The sequence below is a fragment of the Stigmatopora argus genome, chromosome 16, assembly GCF_051989625.1.
Source record: "Stigmatopora argus isolate UIUO_Sarg chromosome 16, RoL_Sarg_1.0, whole genome shotgun sequence".
Classification (NCBI taxonomy): Eukaryota; Metazoa; Chordata; class Actinopteri; order Syngnathiformes; family Syngnathidae; genus Stigmatopora; species Stigmatopora argus.
This window is the reverse complement of record NC_135402.1, coordinates 5806876-5824533: the sequence shown is the minus strand read 5'-3', so window position 1 is coordinate 5824533 and position 17658 is coordinate 5806876. Positions and strand designations below refer to the sequence as shown.

General features: G+C 40.4%; 8 protein-coding genes across 12 annotated transcripts in view; 5 read left to right on the top strand and 3 right to left on the bottom strand.

The window, feature by feature from the left end:
* The first annotated feature begins 1211 nt into the window (after nucleotides 1-1211).
* LOC144090661 (histone H2A-like) lies at nucleotides 1212-2233 on the top strand. The gene has a single exon (XM_077622369.1). It carries the CDS (start codon nucleotides 1334-1336, stop codon nucleotides 1718-1720), a length of 387 nt encoding a protein of 128 aa, XP_077478495.1. The 5' UTR covers nucleotides 1212-1333; the 3' UTR covers nucleotides 1721-2233.
* Nucleotides 2234-2374: 141 nt separating this feature from the next.
* LOC144090660 (histone H3-like) lies at nucleotides 2375-3172 on the top strand. The gene has a single exon (XM_077622368.1). The coding sequence runs from the start codon at nucleotides 2578-2580 to the stop codon at nucleotides 2986-2988; it is 411 nt and encodes a 136-aa protein (XP_077478494.1). The 5' UTR covers nucleotides 2375-2577; the 3' UTR covers nucleotides 2989-3172.
* A 645-nt stretch (nucleotides 3173-3817) lies between these two features.
* On the top strand, nucleotides 3818-4487 carry LOC144090662 (histone H2A-like). Its single transcript, XM_077622370.1, has one exon. The coding sequence runs from the start codon at nucleotides 3884-3886 to the stop codon at nucleotides 4268-4270; it is 387 nt and encodes a 128-aa protein (XP_077478496.1). The 5' UTR covers nucleotides 3818-3883; the 3' UTR covers nucleotides 4271-4487.
* A 631-nt stretch (nucleotides 4488-5118) lies between these two features.
* Nucleotides 5119-5846, top strand: LOC144090518 (histone H2B 1/2-like). The gene has a single exon (XM_077622052.1). It carries the CDS (start codon nucleotides 5141-5143, stop codon nucleotides 5513-5515), a length of 375 nt encoding a protein of 124 aa, XP_077478178.1. The 5' UTR covers nucleotides 5119-5140; the 3' UTR covers nucleotides 5516-5846.
* Nucleotides 5655-6590, bottom strand: LOC144090519 (histone H4). The gene has a single exon (XM_077622054.1). The coding sequence runs from the start codon at nucleotides 6557-6559 to the stop codon at nucleotides 6248-6250; it is 312 nt and encodes a 103-aa protein (XP_077478180.1). The 5' UTR covers nucleotides 6560-6590; the 3' UTR covers nucleotides 5655-6247.
* A 156-nt stretch (nucleotides 6591-6746) lies between these two features.
* LOC144090517 (netrin receptor UNC5D-like) overlaps nucleotides 6747-17658 on the top strand; it is a 105009-nt gene continuing 94097 nt past the window's right edge. For 2 of the 5 annotated variants that reach the window (XM_077622049.1, XM_077622047.1), the window contains exons 1-3: nucleotides 8635-8767; nucleotides 8838-8966; nucleotides 10291-10429. The gene's annotated coding sequence lies outside the window, so the exon portion shown is untranslated. Of the gene's footprint in view, nucleotides 6948-8634; nucleotides 8768-8837; nucleotides 8967-10290; nucleotides 10430-17658 lie in introns of those variants that run through there. The other 3 variants (XM_077622051.1, XM_077622050.1, XM_077622048.1) reach the window with 2 other exon arrangements.
* Nucleotides 7187-7788, bottom strand: LOC144090868 (histone H2B 1/2-like). The gene has a single exon (XM_077622761.1). It carries the CDS (start codon nucleotides 7716-7718, stop codon nucleotides 7344-7346), a length of 375 nt encoding a protein of 124 aa, XP_077478887.1. The 5' UTR covers nucleotides 7719-7788; the 3' UTR covers nucleotides 7187-7343.
* On the bottom strand, nucleotides 10208-13410 carry LOC144091300 (aquaporin-3-like). Its single transcript, XM_077623521.1, has 6 exons — nucleotides 13303-13410; nucleotides 12490-12616; nucleotides 11538-11675; nucleotides 11339-11457; nucleotides 11046-11263; nucleotides 10208-10400 (listed from the first exon to the last, which is right to left on the bottom strand). The coding sequence occupies exons 1-6, from the start codon at nucleotides 13408-13410 to the stop codon at nucleotides 10208-10210; spliced, it is 903 nt and encodes a 300-aa protein (XP_077479647.1).

Sequence of the window (17658 nt, the reverse complement as noted above, 5' to 3'; positions counted from 1 at the left end):
CAACATCAATGGCACCCCTTGGTGGTTTCATGTCATGAATTTCAGATTGTTGATACATGGACATATGAGTTATATTGAAGAAAAAAAAAAGTAAAGTACTATGTGACTGTTTTAGACTAGCAGCATTGCTACATGTCAGCTGTTTTTGTTGTATTGTCTAAATCTAAAGAGCACAGAGGGGAACCTGGTGATGAAACCCGGACCCCCTATGATGTAAACCGCTAATTCTGCTAATGACCGCGCTTGATTCTCAGCGCAGAGGGTGGAACTAGCCCATTGAAAATTGTAAGCGTGATGCAAAGGCTTGTTGTTGTCAATGTGACCGCCTGGAGCCCAAATGCCTTAGTGGACTAGTTGGGAGTTGAGGTGCAGAGATTAATGCACCGATGACATCCCTAGTCAAGTGTCTGTTTATTGAAGCAACATTGAATAAAATACTTACCAACTATATTGTGCAAATAAGACTTGAAGACATCTTTGCTCCACTGTAGCACTTTGACCTTTCTTTGATGAAAATGTGCAACATTTTTTTTTCTTTAAAGACATTTCAAGCAAGAAGCTCAATGTCCGCTTGCTCAACCTTTCAAAATGTTGGCTAAAGTTAGCTGGTAGAATGTACATAGTTTATGCATACTGATCCTTTGAAAGGTATGCTGACCTTATTTCTCAAGAGAAATAAAAACTTTTGACAACAAAATGACTTCATTTCATTTTTTATATCACATTTCATAGTTCTTTGCACTTCATTATTCCAAGCCCAACATTTTTACCCCAAACATAGAACAGGTAGTAATCCACATCACCATTCCAGATAAACAAAGTTTGTTTACCTCTTTGGTTATTATTTTTTTAATACAGTTTAGTCACTTTCAGTCTTATATAAACTTGACACTCGCTACTGGTGTCTACGGTTACAAAGTATTTATGCGGAAATGAAAGAGGTAATATAATATTACCTCTCTTTAATTTCAGATTTATTAAATAAACTTCACAGTGACAGTGTAAGCAAGGAACTGGTTGAACTTGACGATTATCAAGAGATTTATTGCATAAAGAGAATATTAGTAAAGCGTGACATTTTATTTAATAATTCAACTTAAAAGTATAAATGCGTCAATACTGCTCTTCAAAAGGACAGGCGTCAATGACAACAATGTAGGTTAATAAGAGCTCGATATTCATTGGCTAGTTGAAACTAAGACGCAGCTGACCAATCACAGGACAGTATTCGTCATTTATAAGCTACACAGCTTCATTTTGGATCTGTCAACAATTTTACTTTTACGTAATTATTCAAAGACTCAAGCGAGCACGCTAAAGCGGTCTAAACAAAATGTCGGGACGTGGAAAGACAAGCGGAAAAATCAAGTCAAAGCCAAAGACTCGTTCATCACGAGCTGGACTACAGTTCCCAGTCGGCCGTGTACATAGGCTACTTCGCAAAGGTAACTACGGGGAACGAATCGGTGCTGGTGCACCCGTCTACCTGGCGGCCGTGCTCGAATACCTGACTGCTGAAATCCTGGAGCTGGCTGGCAACGCTGCCCGTGACAACAAGAAGACGAGAATCATCCCCCGTCATTTGCAGTTGGCTGTCCGTAACGACGAAGAACTCAACAAGCTACTGGGCGGGGTGACAATTGCTCAGGGTGGTGTGCTGCCGAACATCCAGGCAGTTCTCCTGCCCAAGAAGGCCGAGAAGACGAAGCAAACTAAGTAAAACTTGACGATCTCTTCAACCCACCAAAACGACTCTTTTAAGAGTCACACACTTCTCTCCAAAAGAGTGGTTCCTGGTGTTGTTGTAACTCAAAAGCTTGACAATCAGCTCCTCAGTAATTACGGGATAATTTGTCAAGGCAGTATAATTCAGTAAACTATGTTAATTAAACGGGAAAATAAAAATCACGCAAGATCCAATCAACTTAATCTGCGCATGTGTAATGCGCCGGCCGTATATGAATGGCATACTGACACGAAGACAGTGGGACATTCTGGAAATGTTCATTGATCCCATTCTGTCGCTCGTCTGACGTCATTTGACTGCGCCTCTAAAACTGCCCTGCTTGAGGTCAGTTGTTGTCATACGGAAATGTATACAAAAAATGTTTTCGCTTGCTTTGAACAACAGTTTTATAACTCTGTGTGCTTTCTGTGGTTCACGTGACCAAAGGGACTTTGTACTGTTTACTGTTGTTTTGATGAATGAGCGATTAAACTCTTTTATATAAAATATATTTTTTTCAGGAGAAAGAGCCAAAACAACTCCTTTCTCCGTCTAAATACCTTTCACACGTCATAAATATGTAATAACGTATGGTTCTAAATAAATATAGAATCATTTCGTTGCATATATGAAGTTTACTAACTCAAGACACAGCCCCTGTTGGTGATAGGTTACATTTGACTTCGCATTGTCCAATCACATGTGAATATTTTTTCGCGCTTTTTTTAAACCCGAACGAGCCAATCAGCGCAATCATGACAGGAGGGACTTCTGCTATAAAATAGGCTCGCCGTCCATGCTCCAACATATAGGATTTAAGACAAACCGAGCAGTTTCCTTACGAGAGCAAAATGGCAAGAACCAAGCAAACCGCCCGTAAATCTACTGGAGGAAAAGCTCCAAGGAAGCAGCTGGCAACAAAAGCCGCTCGCAAGAGCGCCCCTGCCACCGGCGGTGTCAAGAAACCTCACCGTTACAGGCCCGGCACCGTGGCTCTTCGTGAGATCCGGCGTTACCAGAAATCCACCGAGCTCCTCATCCGCAAGTTGCCCTTCCAGCGTCTTGTTAGGGAGATCGCTCAAGATTTCAAGACCGATCTTCGCTTCCAGAGCTCTGCCGTAATGGCTCTTCAGGAGTCCAGCGAAGCCTATCTGGTTGGCCTCTTTGAGGACACCAATCTGTGCGCTATCCACGCCAAGAGGGTTACCATCATGCCCAAAGACATCCAGTTGGCTCGTCGTATCCGCGGAGAGAGGGCTTAAACTTTCCTTCGCTCCACCCCAAAACGGCTCTTTTAAGAGCCACAACATTTGACTAAAGCTAACGTTCCAACTCACTTTTATTATTGCAACGCACAATGATGCGTCGTTAACTGCTATAATGCGGTAGCATTGTGAAGTTGCAAAAATTTCAATCTGAAGATATAAATGTTTATGTATGGGCAAAAACAAAACAAAATTAAATTGCACAATACCCCCACCTATAGATTAAACCGATACTGTGTTGTGTGTTCACAGACTAAGTGGTTTACCGCCCTATTCTGCCATGTTCAAATTCTGAGCGGGAGAGATTTCAATTGGGCGGATTGAGATACAGTACACCATAATGATAATCCTTTTGAACTTTCCAACTTTAATGTAAAACTGCTGATTTTTACACATTACCCATTTATAACTTTCTATAAGGTTAGGTTACAATGAAGTTGCATGAAAAACACCCACACACATTTGAGTTAAAGGCAATATTTTAATAACTTTTCCCACATGAATAGACAGAAATCTTTATTCGTTTATTTCAAAGTTTACATATTAGTGAGTCGTTCAAAAGATGTATAATTCTTTCGTGAACCACTAGTGACAACGTTTGTTTATTTATTTTAAAGATATTGCCTCAAATGGGTTACTACTGTTGAGGGGGCGCGTCATCACAAAAACGCGGAAGCAAGGCAGAATTACATTAGCTCTTTCCTGATTGGTCAACTGTTTTCTCGCTACATCTAGCCAATCACCCTGATTGGTCAACTGTTTCCTCGCTACATCTAGCCAATCACCGAGCAGCATAGGTACTGTATAAATGTGGCCCCTCGATACAATCGCGATTATCGATTTAACAACAGAGCTCACCATATTCCTAACTTGACTACCTAACTGTCATAACATGTCTGGACGTGGCAAGACCAGCGGCAAAGCCAAGGCGAAACCAAAGTCTCGTTCTTCCCGTGCTGGGCTTCAGTTCCCGGTGGGTCGTGTGCACAGACTTCTTCGCAAAGGCAACTATGGCGAGCGAATCGGCGCGGGGGCACCCGTCTACCTGGCAGCTGTGCTCGAATACCTGACCGCTGAGATCTTGGAGTTGGCCGGTAACGCAGCCCGTGACAATAAGAAGACCAGAGTCATACCACGTCACCTGCAGCTGGCTGTCCGAAATGACGAAGAACTCAACAAACTACTGGGAAGGGTCACCATCGCTCAAGGCGGTGTGTTGCCAAACATCCAGGCTGTTCTTCTGCCCAAAAAGGCCGAGAAAGCGAAAGCAGCCAAGTAAAGTTTCATTGTAAACTCAACCCCACAAAGGCTCTTTTAAGAGCCACCCACTTCTCTCACAAAGTGCTTGTTATTCTTGTTACACATAGCACAATACTTAATAATTTGAGATCTGTAAACTAAACGTTTTATATTTTCTTGTATGTAAGAACAACTATGTTACAGTAAAACAGTGCAATAAATATATTTCTGAATAATCTGGAGAAAAGGGAAACTAGTATTTCTAAGTGTTGCATCACTTTATTTTGGTGTTTGCAAAATAAATGGGTGTTGTGGTAAAACCTAATAAACTGTAGCACAACTCTAATATAAAACATTAAAGCACACCAACACACTTTAAGATCCATTCTAGTTATATTAATGTATCTTGTTCAACAAATTATAGTTGTTTTTTTGTTCATAACTTTCAATCATGAAATGTTTTTTTATGACTAAATGTTTTAGAAATTGAGCAATGGGTATGGATAGTATATTTTATTTAAATAAACGTATAATAACATACTGTATGTGGCAATATCTATGCTACCGAGTAAAAGTAAACATCTATAAGTAAACAAAGATTCGTGAAAATGTGTACTATTTACAGCGGAATCCCTCTTCACAAACGCAACAAAACATAAAAAAACCAGCAACAAAAAATATATTTATATTTTTAGCTAGTCAGCGTCGAATAATGGGGGGGAAATATGGCATCGTAGCCGTTTACAGCCGCCCGCGCCTTTTCTTCAAACCCCTCCTGTTGTGGTGAGTTTCAGCCAATCACAAATAGGCGCTGACGCAGTAAAATTTGCATGAACAGTGTATTAAAAGACTCGCTCTTCCAGCACCTCCTTACTCGACACTAGTCATCTCATCTTTTGACAAGAGCAAAATGCCTGAAGTCTCCAAGCCAGCGCCCAAGAAGGGCTCCAAGAAAGCCGTCAACAAATCTGTCAACAAGGCAGGTAAGAAGCGCAAGAGGACCAGGAAGCAGAGCTACGCCATCTACGTGTACAAGGTGCTGAAGCAGGTCCACCCAGATACCGGCATTTCATCTAAGGCAATGAGCATCATGAACTCCTTCGTCAACGATATCTTCGAGCGCATTGCTTCTGAGGCCTCTCGCCTGGCCCTTTACAACAAGCGTTCGACCATCACATCTAGGGAGATCCAGACCGCTGTTCGTCTTCTGTTGCCCGGGGAGCTGGCCAAGCACGCCGTGTCTGAGGGCACCAAGGCCGTCACCAAGTACACTAGCTCCAAGTAAACTACTCAAGAATCTTCACCCAAACCAAAGGCTCTTTTCAGAGCCACTCACTATCCTCAAATGAGCTTCATTTCCACATAAGTTTTAGTCTAGATATGCACTTTTAACAATTTTATATAATTTGACTCTTTAGATAATGTCCAGACTTTAATACATTTAAAATTAAAGTGCAACCATCTTATCTTTTCATTTGGTATAATTGCTACACTTGTACAAATTAAGAAATAAAAATTCATACAAAAAACGTATTTGAAATAATTGAATGAGGGATAAGAAATACATTCAGATAATGAGTGCAAGCACGTGCTATCTTTTCATTTAGTAGAAATGCTACACTTGTACCAGTTATAAAATAAAAATGCATACAAAAAACTTATTTGAAATGATTGAATGAGGGATAAAAAATACAATGAGGATACCTCAGGTCATTTTAAAAAGTTTCAAAATTGTATAATTTCACCTATTATCCAAACGCAGGAAAATAGAGCCACGTTCTGCTGTTTAATAGTGCCAAATTGGGACTAAATTATAGTTTAGAAATCAACAGACTAAAAATTGGATTTTTTTAATAAATATAAGTATTATATACAAATTTCTCACGGGGCAGCGCAAATAATGCTACCAAAATGTGCACAACGAAAATCATTGTATGATGGAATAGCACTCAATTGAAGAGGTGGGTGGTCCTTAAAAGGACCTTTTGGGGGTTGAGTAGATGGTGGACTCTCGAACTTAACCGCCGAAACCGTAGAGAGTACGTCCTTGCCTCTTGAGAGCATAGACCACATCCATGGCGGTGACGGTCTTTCTCTTAGCGTGCTCGGTATAGGTGACAGCGTCGCGGATCACGTTCTCCAGGAAGACCTTGAGCACACCGCGGGTCTCTTCATAAATGAGACCCGAGATACGCTTGACTCCGCCGCGGCGAGCCAGACGACGGATTGCTGGCTTGGTGATTCCCTGGATGTTATCACGGAGAACCTTACGGTGACGCTTAGCGCCTCCTTTACCAAGACCTTTTCCTCCCTTGCCTCTTCCTGACATGATTACAAGTATAGATTCAGCGGTTGAATATCTCTAAGAGGTGCTGGGCGGGCAGTCTTAATGCCACACTGCGGACCTGAAAGAGGACAGAGGACATGACGCAATTCGTTGAAGCAACTTCCTCGTTCACGATGAAAACCTGTTTTTCCATCACATAGAAACTCTTGTGTGAGTAACTTTCGAGTTGCCCAAAAAGTATCAGTGATATTGCAACTTGTCAATTCGAGTCGACAGACTACAAATGCGTATTTTTAATAGCGCATTCTTTTTTTTAGTTAGTTTGAGCGTGTGGTGGCTTCTCACCGGATTTACCACACCCTCACAGTTGTTCGTTAGTGTCAGCCATTGTTTGAGTCCAAAATGAATGCGACCCCGGATATCACATGAGGTAAAGAAACAGCTACAAATAACGCCTTTGTGCGGACTTCATGTGTTATGGCTCTGAGTGAACGGTATTTGTATGAGAGCTATTTGTAGCAAACACATAAAACACAAGTGAGTGAAGTAGAATTAAACGTCATTCTACAAATAACGCCTTTGTGTGGACATCATGTGTCATGGCTCTGGTTGAATGGTATTTGTATGAGAGCTATTTGTAGTAGACACATAAAACACAAGTGAGTGAAGTAGACTTAAACGTCCTTAATGCCATGTGTTTTATTTGACATACTTCACAAGACATTGGATAATATTAAGAGTTATAACATGTAAAGGTGTTTGACTCTTAGAAGAAAGTACTTGGCTCTAAAAAGAGCCTTTGGTTTGTTGTTGACGATTGAGCCGTTTACTTAGAGCTAGTGTACTTGGTGACGGCCTTGGTGCCCTCAGACACGGCGTGCTTGGCCAGCTCCCCGGGTAACAGAAGACGAACAGCGGTCTGGATCTCCCGAGATGTGATGGTCGAACGCTTGTTGTACAGGGCCAGGCGAGAGGCTTCAGAAGCAATGCGCTCGAAGATATCATTGACGAAGGAGTTCATGATGCTCATTGCCTTTGATGAGATGCCGGTATCTGGGTGGACCTGTTTCAGCACCTTGTACACGTAGATAGCGTAGCTTTGTTTCCTGGCTCTTTTCCGTCCCTTGCCGGTCTTGCCAGGGGCTTTGCTGACGGCTTTCTTGGAGCCCTTCTTAGGGGCAGGCTTTGATGGTTCAGGCATTTTTAGAGTCTCAAAATGGAGTACAATGATTCGTGAAGTGCAGAGCTCGAGTTTTTATGCACGACCTGCGATGCAAATAGCACTGTGCCGGCGCAACTTTCTGATTGGCTAAAATCTCACCCGCCTTTAGACGTTCAAATAAACAAAAAGAAACGTTCTTTTACGTCATATCCTTTAGGTGACGATCCAAATGAAAACGTTATGACGTTTCCCCCCAAAAGTCATTTTTAAGAGTTGTACATAAGACGTAGTTTGAGCCGTTTACAAATATATAATATATCCATAATATATACAAAAAAATGGTATGCAAACACATTTTTATCATTTGTTTTAATATCCATAACCCTGTCCACCAGTCTTTACATCACGGCTTTTATTTAACTGAAAAAAATGCATCCCCCAATACTTCAAACGTCCTTTATTTGCCTTTTTATTCTTTTATTTAAGCGTCTCACACTCGGTATTGGTGATGTTGCTTTTTGACGACTGTCGTAGTACGGCTTAAAGTTACTGCATGTGTATTGTTGTTCGTACTCATCGATGCAAACTGCATTGACCCGTATAGTCACACAAGCCTAACGCCTTACACATTGATAAAAAAGTGCTCAAATGTGCGAACTGGGACATTATATTTTGTTGTGAAAAGCATAGAGCATAGCCCTGTCGTAAAACCCGGAAATGACTCTTTCCCAAACTCTACAAGTCATCGAGGTCAAAATCGACAAAACCGCAGTATTTTCTCTATAATAATATCTATATGCCTTTATAGTCCTTAAAATACATATTGTCTTCAATTTCTAATGAAAAAAAACTGCCGTTTTATATTTTCGTAAAATCAAAGGTAAAACTAATGAGTGAATATATTTTGGGTCGATTACTGACCTCTAGTGGTTAATTGTAGAATATTACTAATAACCTATGTTTCACGTGTGTGATTGGTGGCAGAAAAACTAAGTTTCCAGAAGCTTCCGATTCAGACGTAGACAACGATTAAAAAGGACGGTGAACATCTGAATAGTATAGCAAGACACATCGACTTTGAACAAAAGGTTAGTAATTGAAGTGAAAATGTTTTATTTTGATCTGACTTCTAAAATTATGCTTTGTGTTTCACTATAGTCTTTCGATGTGTTTGGTCGCCGCAAGACGTTCAGTGAAGAAACCGCGTTTGCTGTAGCAAAATGAATCATGGCCAAACCATCAGGTGATGGATTTCACCGTGAATGAAGAACTTTGGGAGCAATAATGGTAAGTGATAAAAGCATCAACCATAGTTTCATGGCAGTAAGTGTGCAGTTAAATATCTGACCACTTGATCGAGCTGTTGCTCAAATGTTTGCAGTTAATAGTATTCGAAGAGCTTGTTTCTTTGGAAGTCACTTTTCATCCATGTCAATTTAACAACGTGTTACAATTTTACTGCAGATTTTTTTACACTTTAAAAACCAAGGCCATCACACTGGATGACTTTTTGTTTTTCCTTGAGGTAGGCTGTTTGGTCGTGTGAAACACCAGTTTTGCTTTTTGAAATGCAAATGAAGTACTGATTGCCTGCGTTAAAAGTGAAATGTTAAGCAAATAATCTAAATTTCTCAGTTCAACATGTTTATTTCATCATATTGAAATTATTCATAAATTAGCCTGATGTTTGTTCAATTCCAAGACAGCCTAACTAGTCCCATTTATGGGTTTTGTGCTCCTCTCTGCCTTCAAACCACGACTTTCATTTGAATTTTTTGTCAGAAAACTCTTTTGATTGAACACCGATACGGTTGCAAAAGGTCACGCAAGAGAGGAAGTCCAAATGTCAAACATCAGCCTGTGAAGTTTAAATCTTTGTAACACCCAGACAGACTGATCTTCTCCAGATGCTGAAAAATGTCACATCTTGTCAGCGACTGCTCTGATGGAGGAGCCTTTTCGTGTCATTTCAAAAAGCATTATTCTTCCAAGTAAACAATCCAGACCTTTTATTGCCCTCTGCGCTTTGTTAGATAAATGAACAAATGCCAAGTTTGCTCACGACCACCTGCTACTCTCAGAACATTTTGGAGAGGACTTGTAAGGTGAAAAGGTCACCTTTTGCATATTATAGACTGAGTATGATGGTGAACCCACACCGATTCCCAAATGTTATATTTTCCTTTAAACGTACTTTATCAGTCGGTTTTTCATGTCGCCATTTTGATAAATTTCACAGGGAAAATACCATTCTGCTTTTTGTTATTGATGTTTATTTTTACATAGCCTGCTGTAAACTGACTAATCTATTGTCTTACTGATTTACAACTCAATAGACACCCAACCATTTTGTATTGCGATTAATAATTCAGGCTGCCGTCCATTTCAGCTGTAAACGTCAACATTATTTTACTCTTCAGCCCAATATTTATTGGCGTAGCCATTTCCAGCACAATGATTTGGCATTCGAAGAAGAGAAAATGATTGCATTTTTTTTTAACGCTGTTACCATTACATGGCCGTGAAATTCAAATCTCTTCTTCATTGGTCAAAACATTGGACAGTTTAAGCATTTCCTCCTTCCTCACTTCTCCAATCGCATTCCTGTCAGGTTCATCTTCGTTGTATTGGAATCCGATCATGAGCTGGTACAGCATCACTGCCACAAAGGCACCTGCAAATGGGGCGGTAACGGGCACGACAGACCAGTAGGTGTTCACCCTGCAAGTGAAAGCAAGTGTCATTGGAAGGTACCATTACATGCTTGAATAACTAAACATTATGTCACATTAAATATGAATGCGAGAGAAAGACCGGGGTAAGCATGGTACACGGTCGATTGGTCGCCGGTCTTTTGGTCGCCCGGAAGGTTATTGATAATTACCATTTAAATCGTTGCTCAAATTCCCTAAACACAAACTGTGAATGACTATTTAGTCATATTTAATGCCCTAGTAATTATTAGGCTAAAGAAAAGCTCCAAATGTCCCGTACTTTTATTGTTTTTTGTTAGAGAACTTGTTAAGACCCTGACTGACGTAGCTTCTTAAAGGGACAACACATGTACATACAAACTCTTATACACTCGCACATCGGCTCAGTGAAAGTGCTCATGGCCATTGTTGGCTTTAATTGATGCGTAGACCGTTTTGTCGCCAGTCTTTTGGTCGTCGGTCTTTTGGTCGCCGGTCTTTTGGTCGCCCGTTGTCGCGGTCGGGGCGACCAAAAGACCGCGACCAAAAGACCGGCGACCAATCGACCGCACACGGGTAAGCATCGACACGCTCACATTTCCTCAACCAGTTCACATCAAGATATAATAACAAAAGGACACCACAGTACTGCAAAACTGCGTCCTCGTCTTACGTGAAAACTTCATGACCCCATCCTGCTACGGCCGTGAAGAAGCGGGGTCCCAAGTCCCGGGCGGGGTTGATGGCATATCCTGCGTTAAATCCCATGGTCAGGCCGATGACTGTTACCACAAGACCCACGGGAAATGCTTCCCAACCAGGTGTTATTGAATTGTTGTGCGGGTCAATAATGGCGAGGAGGCACGTAATCAGGGCTGCTGTTCCAATCACCTAAAGCACATGGATGTTCACATTTATTTGATGCTCGTATTTGGGGTTCAAGCATTCTTGGACGGACACTCCAACCTGGTCCAGGAATCCATTGACCACTGAGAGGTGTTGAGAAGGATATGTAGCAAAAATTCCAGCGGTGGCATTCTTCCCCACCACACGAAACTCCCCATGGCCAAATTCCCTTATCGCATCTGCGAGATTAACACTTATAATTAGATACTTGCTCGTGGATGTTTACGGATTTGGAAATCGTGGATTGTAATGTTCTTACCAAAATAGAGGCAATATACGATGGCAGCAGCAAGGAAGGCGCCCAATGTCTGAAAGAAGAAGAACCATGGGAACTTCTTCCAAGAATCCCGACCCAGTAAACATAGGGCAAAGGTCACAGCGGGATTCAGGTGGCCTCCTATGGATGTAAAGATGCAAAGAGATCTCTATGTAGAAGTACCAATTCGAAGACTGTTCATTGGTGCATTGAAATATTAGCGAACAAACTGTTTCCACATAAGAGTCATTTTTTTTGCATTATGGGTGCAAAAATTAAAGGCAAAAGCGGAAAAAATACTTCTTTTCTCTTTTAAATACTTAAAGTATCTCCCCACCTTCTTCCTCGAGTTACTTTAGCACACTTTCATGCTCTTTCCCTCACACATTCTAAATTGGACGGGAGACATTATGGCATGTTAATTGGGAGGTTGCAAGTGGGGAGCAAGTCGTTAAAGACTGGGGCGGCTAACAAACCTTTTGTAGCACCGACGAAAGAACGCTGCGACCGACGCGTTCCTTTCAATTACACACAGCCCCTTTTTTTTCCCTGGGAAAGTGATAAGTGACACCTCTTTCAAACTCCCTTTCCCTGCCTCCATCAAGGAAGTAAATACCGCACTTCACATAACTACCAGTTTACCCTTTGCTGATATTTGTGCTCTGTCAAGCCGTCAATGATAATGACTCGCCGCAGAAAAAACTATTGGCAAAATGAGTGATGGTGACCACCTGATGGGGATGCTAATGTCTGCCTCGTTTCTTGATTGCCCGTGGCTTCGACAGCTGCTGCACTGTGTGTAAGTAAAGTAATGGGCCAGGTAACTATGCCGGAGAGTAGATGACGAGCACCCTGCCCAAGTTGCGTCACCCCAATATGACCTTGACCTCTGGCGGGCATCTGCCCCTCTGCCAACTGCTCAGTTGTTTTATTTCTTCTCAACGGAAGCGCTCACCTGAGATCGGTCCGCTGACGAGGATGCCCAATGTGACACCGCCTCCGACCGCGAAGTTGACAGAGAGGAATGTCCCATGCGAACCGCCGCTGAGCATCCACTGAGCCACGCCTCCACAGGAAAATGTCTAAACAGACGAGATAAAAAAAAAAATATGGATGTGTTGGGGGAAAAAATCATGAAGTTGTGTATGTATGCTTTTTGTATTAAATAATAAAAGTGGCTACAATTTAATCACAGCATCATCTACAGTATTGTGAGTTTTTCCTCATTTGATTGTGTTTATTTGCATTTTTCAACCTGAAAACATAACCTTAAAATATAATTTGAAATACTATGTTTAAAAAACAAACATTGCTATGAACCTTCATTTTAAAACTGTTGTCTTAAACCTTAAGTACGAAACTCTAACTCCGATCTGCAACTGTAACAGTGGTTTAAACTCCTCATTTAAAACCCCAATCTATGCTCAAATCCCAAACTATTTTTTTAAACCATATTGTGAACCATGGTTTGAAAACAATAACCATAGTCTGATACTGTGTCAACCATATTTAGATTTGCTTATGTTTGAATTGCTAACCATAAAACTATAGCTTGAAACTCAAATCCCTTTCAAGAATCCTTTAATACGGAACTAGTTCCTACAAAAATGGTGACATTTAACCCCTGGTTTGTCACTGAATCTTCCATAGACGTGTACATTAACCCTGCATGCAGGAGTCGGCAACCTTTGAATTAAAATTTGATCCCCAGTTCATGTTCTCCCTCAATTAACACAACCTCCTGCTAAGACGCTTTGGTGTCACTCACCACCAAGATTAGCGTTCCCAGGCATTCCGCCAATCCCTGGCGGAGGAGCCGATGCGAGGTCCGAAAGGTCCTGTTCAGTTTCTGCAGAGCTACCTTCTGTCTACCCATAATGCAAGCGGTGTAACGCTGTGAAAGCGCATCTGGTGATTTGTCACCAGTCACCGTGATAACTTATTGTGCATATGTCAAGACACATTAATGGTTGACCATGTTTATATGCTTTTTAAGCTCTAAGAAGCAGCTTCTGAACTAACCTTAGACTCTTTTTATGATGGTTTTATTATCCTTATTCGGTTACTGAATGCACAATCCGTATGACCTTGTGTGTATGTGTAGATAACGACACTAATGTGGACTAGATTGAGTTTAACGTTATCTTTTCTAAGATACTGGTTGTTTACGTCTAGGATATTTAGTAAGAAAATGATTATATCGTTGGCCTAATGAATGATGAATGGCATAAGAAAAAAATTCTATCGTCTAATGTCTATCGTCATCAATCACAGTGAATGAGTTAATGCAATAGGTAATACTCCTTGTTAGTTTTGCTTCAACTACAGTCTTTTTTTTCTCCAGGGCAAAGTTAACTGTGCGCTAAATGTTCGTCTTTACCCCGAGGCTGTGAATTTCACCCCAAAAATACTTTGCTTCAAATCCTAACCCATTTTTTATACCCCCAATCAGTCTCAGAACTTTAAACTTAGCTGCAAAAAGACTAAAAATGCCTTTTAACCTGGGTGGAACGTGTACTTTCAAATCTTTCAATTGGACATGGCAGTTTTATTCCAAATTAACACATTAAATTGCACTGTCAGGTATCGTGTGTGGGGAAATGAGGTGTGCAGGTTTGGCTCACCTTGCTGATCAAAGTGTTAATTTCCGAAAAGGAGCATAAAGGGGCGTAACATTTCACCTTGTTGTAACATTCAACCCTTTTATTACTCGGTGTGTAGTAGTTGTATTTGTGTGTTCGTGTTATTCTGCTTTATCAGCGTCTCTGAGGGCGGGGTAATGAAGATGTTCTCATTGTAGCCTAATAAAGCGCTACCGTGTTGATGCTTTATCTCAAGGTTAGCTTATATACACACACAGTTTTGCACAATGCAAAAAAAAAGATATTAAATAAATAATAAAGTCAGCATAACCTTTATTTGCATATTCATACGGCTGCTGATTTATTTACTGATCGAGTCATGCGGTGCATTGGGCGCTCACCTTGTTGTTGTGCAGGGTGAGCTTGTTGTTGAATATCACGCCGAGCGAGACTTGTTAATAGAAGTGACATTTCAACTCGCATTATTATTTAAATGCATCCTATTCATGAACTCTGAAAATGTTATGGGGAAAGTAAAAATTGAGATTTCTTTTCCTTTCTCTGTTTTCATTCACTGCAGCGATTTGTGTTGGAATGTATTAATCTTCTTCAAATTTATTTACAAAGACTAACCTTTACTGACTTTGTAACCTTCGCTCTTAACGCTAATTTAAAGTCAGAAACAGTCTTGAAGCCTAATTTGAAAAATCCATAACCCTGGCTTAAAATTATAGGACCTGATACCCTAACTTTTAAGACGCACCCTGATTTGAAACCCCTCATTTGATCTTTAAATTTTTCATTTCAAACTCCGGCTTTAAATCCAAATTTGATACCCTAATTTCTAAGTGAACTTCATTAGAAAACGCAACACTTGACACATTAACATTACATACATGCAACCCAATTCCTTACATATTTCAGTTCTTTCATATAAACTATTTTGACCTAAATTTCGACTTTATTGGTGAATCCCGAATAAAACTCATCCGTAACTATCGACTAATTTTATTTTTTATGAATCAGGTTTTATTTTTGATATAGGCATGGTGACATCAAGATGGCCATCCATCACTATGATAATTATATCTAAAATATCCTTCCAATAGTACCTTAGACATATCCTCTGTAGTCTGTCTGTCATTGAGCTGTTTGGTTTCCATCTAGTGGCAAATAAAGCAAGTTCAATTCTAATAATCCACATACTTTTATTTATTTTTTGTACATTCCGCACACATTTGGCCCTGCGCTCAAATTCCAAGCGCGTGAAGCCAAAGATAAATCGACAAATTGATTTCGGAAAAAATAAATAAATAAAGCGGGCCGCTTAAAGGAAAAGCTGATCATCTTTCCTCTTTAAAAATGAAGCACGCGTGGCTGATGATTTATATTTTATATTGCCACACCGGATACATAATACATGGCAAATTGTGAGCCTGTCAAAGGTTGCCATTAGTTGAGTATAAACAGGGAACAATGTGTTATTGTACTCTTTTGAGGTGGCATATAAATTAAATCATACAATGACTAATGTATGAATTTAATATTGGAGCTAGCACAGGATTGAATAGCACAGAACAAGGTGAAGATAAGATATTGGCTGTAGCAGCTCATCGTGTATGCGCGCACACGCATGCATATCCACTACATTAAAGCCTCGCCGTGTGCTCATAAAACCACCAGAGTGTCAGCTATGATGTCGATGTGTCACTCAGTCATTAACATGTCTTACTAGTCATTATAAATCTGTGTAATGTGAGGCGGACATCTTTGTCTACATCACAGTTTCCGAGTTTTATGTGCACTCCAACGCAGAGCTCGTTTCATTTTATTTTTGCATGTCCATGACAAAGTGGGCGAGTGGTTAGTTCTGATGGTTCATCACCAAAAGGAGCAGCATTTGACTAAAGGCGGGTTTGTGTTATTTTTTTGAACATTATGGGGCATTTGTTTTATTACCTGTCTTTTCTAAAATAAATGTTTGAAGTGTTTTAGTGTTATATAAGCGGATATTTATGGTCCTTCAAAGACTGGGAAGTGCATTTTAACTTGTCCTTGGTGATTTTATAAACGTATTTGTTTGTCAGAAAGATTGTCTTGGCTTTTCACAAAAACATGTTAGTGGAAAAGTTGTTTTTCATGCGGAAGTTTGGTTAAGTATATATATATATATTCGAGGGGTTGTCAATCCGAATCTTAACTGTGTTTGCTCGGATCATTAGGGCTAAACTCTGTTCAATGTTAGTAGATTTGTGTTAAATATTTCTATATATTTATATTCTCCACCAATTTGAGCCTTTCAAACTTCCTTCTAACCAAAAAATGCAAGTGTCACCTTCGCACTTTCAGAATCAAAACCTCCAGTTTAGGGATAAACTCTGTTCAATGTTAGTAGATTTGTGTTAAATATTCACCAAAAACATTAGTTTTTGAAAGCTAAAAACTGCCCCTTTGGGTTGTTAAGGGTTCAAGTTTAAGGTTTTGTTCGTTAGTGACCCAAAGGTTTGACCTCTATGCAACTCCTGTCTCGTCGCTGTCGCTGGAACGTCACCGCACTAAGTGAAGTCGATTGATTCTTTGTGAGGGTTGAGGAAGAGGAGAGAGGAAGAGCCTAGCGAGCATCTGACAGCCGCCATCCATCACTGTCACGTGTTGACATGCAGTGATGACAAACCCTTGCACTTCTTTAACTTTTCCGAAAAGCTCTACCGTGATCATAATCGCTCACACTACTTACAGCAATGGTAACACATTGGCTCTGTCCAATCAGGAGACATCCGTTTATTTGCTACCAACCATAGCCCTTCAGATAAATTTGACGTCTAGCACTGTCAATAACTGCCAATGAATAAACAGAAATTCCGTTACAAGATCTTCCATTCTATCCACAACTGAGACAGTGACTCACTTTCCCTGAATTTCATAAGCATTGCGATTCTCCACCAATTTGAGCCTTTCAAACCTCCTTCTAACCAAAAAATGCGAGTGTCCCATTTGCACTTTCAGAATCAAAACCTCCAAAGATACTGTTAGACAGATGAGTCATAGTTTTAGCCGTTGGATACTTTACGTGCATTTTGTCTCTTGGCTCACACTACATTTCAACAATTTAATTAATTCCGCAATATTTCGGCATCAGCTCTTCAGAATTCAGAAGCAATTTTTCCTGAAATTGCGTTCTCTAGTTTTCACATAAAGTGCTAGTAAAATCGAATCACCTGGCACGTTTGTCTAAATTACAATATGTGCCATCTGCTCCAACATCCAGTCAAATATAAACTCGGCGATTGCCTTCATCGTCCGCAAACGAGTTAATGACATTTGAGAGCTCGCTGTGTTTTGCCTCAAATCAAACTGCTTTTTATCTTTGTACGTGTGGCTCCCGGTGACAAATAGTCTTCACAAAGAAACCTCATCTCACACGCAGACCAACAGACCTCATCGAGTGATGGATGATGTGAAAAGCGTTCCTGCGGATAATTGTTAGCAAACAGCAGATGTTTCACTGGCGAATGTGGAAAACACAAGAGAAATTAGTTCAG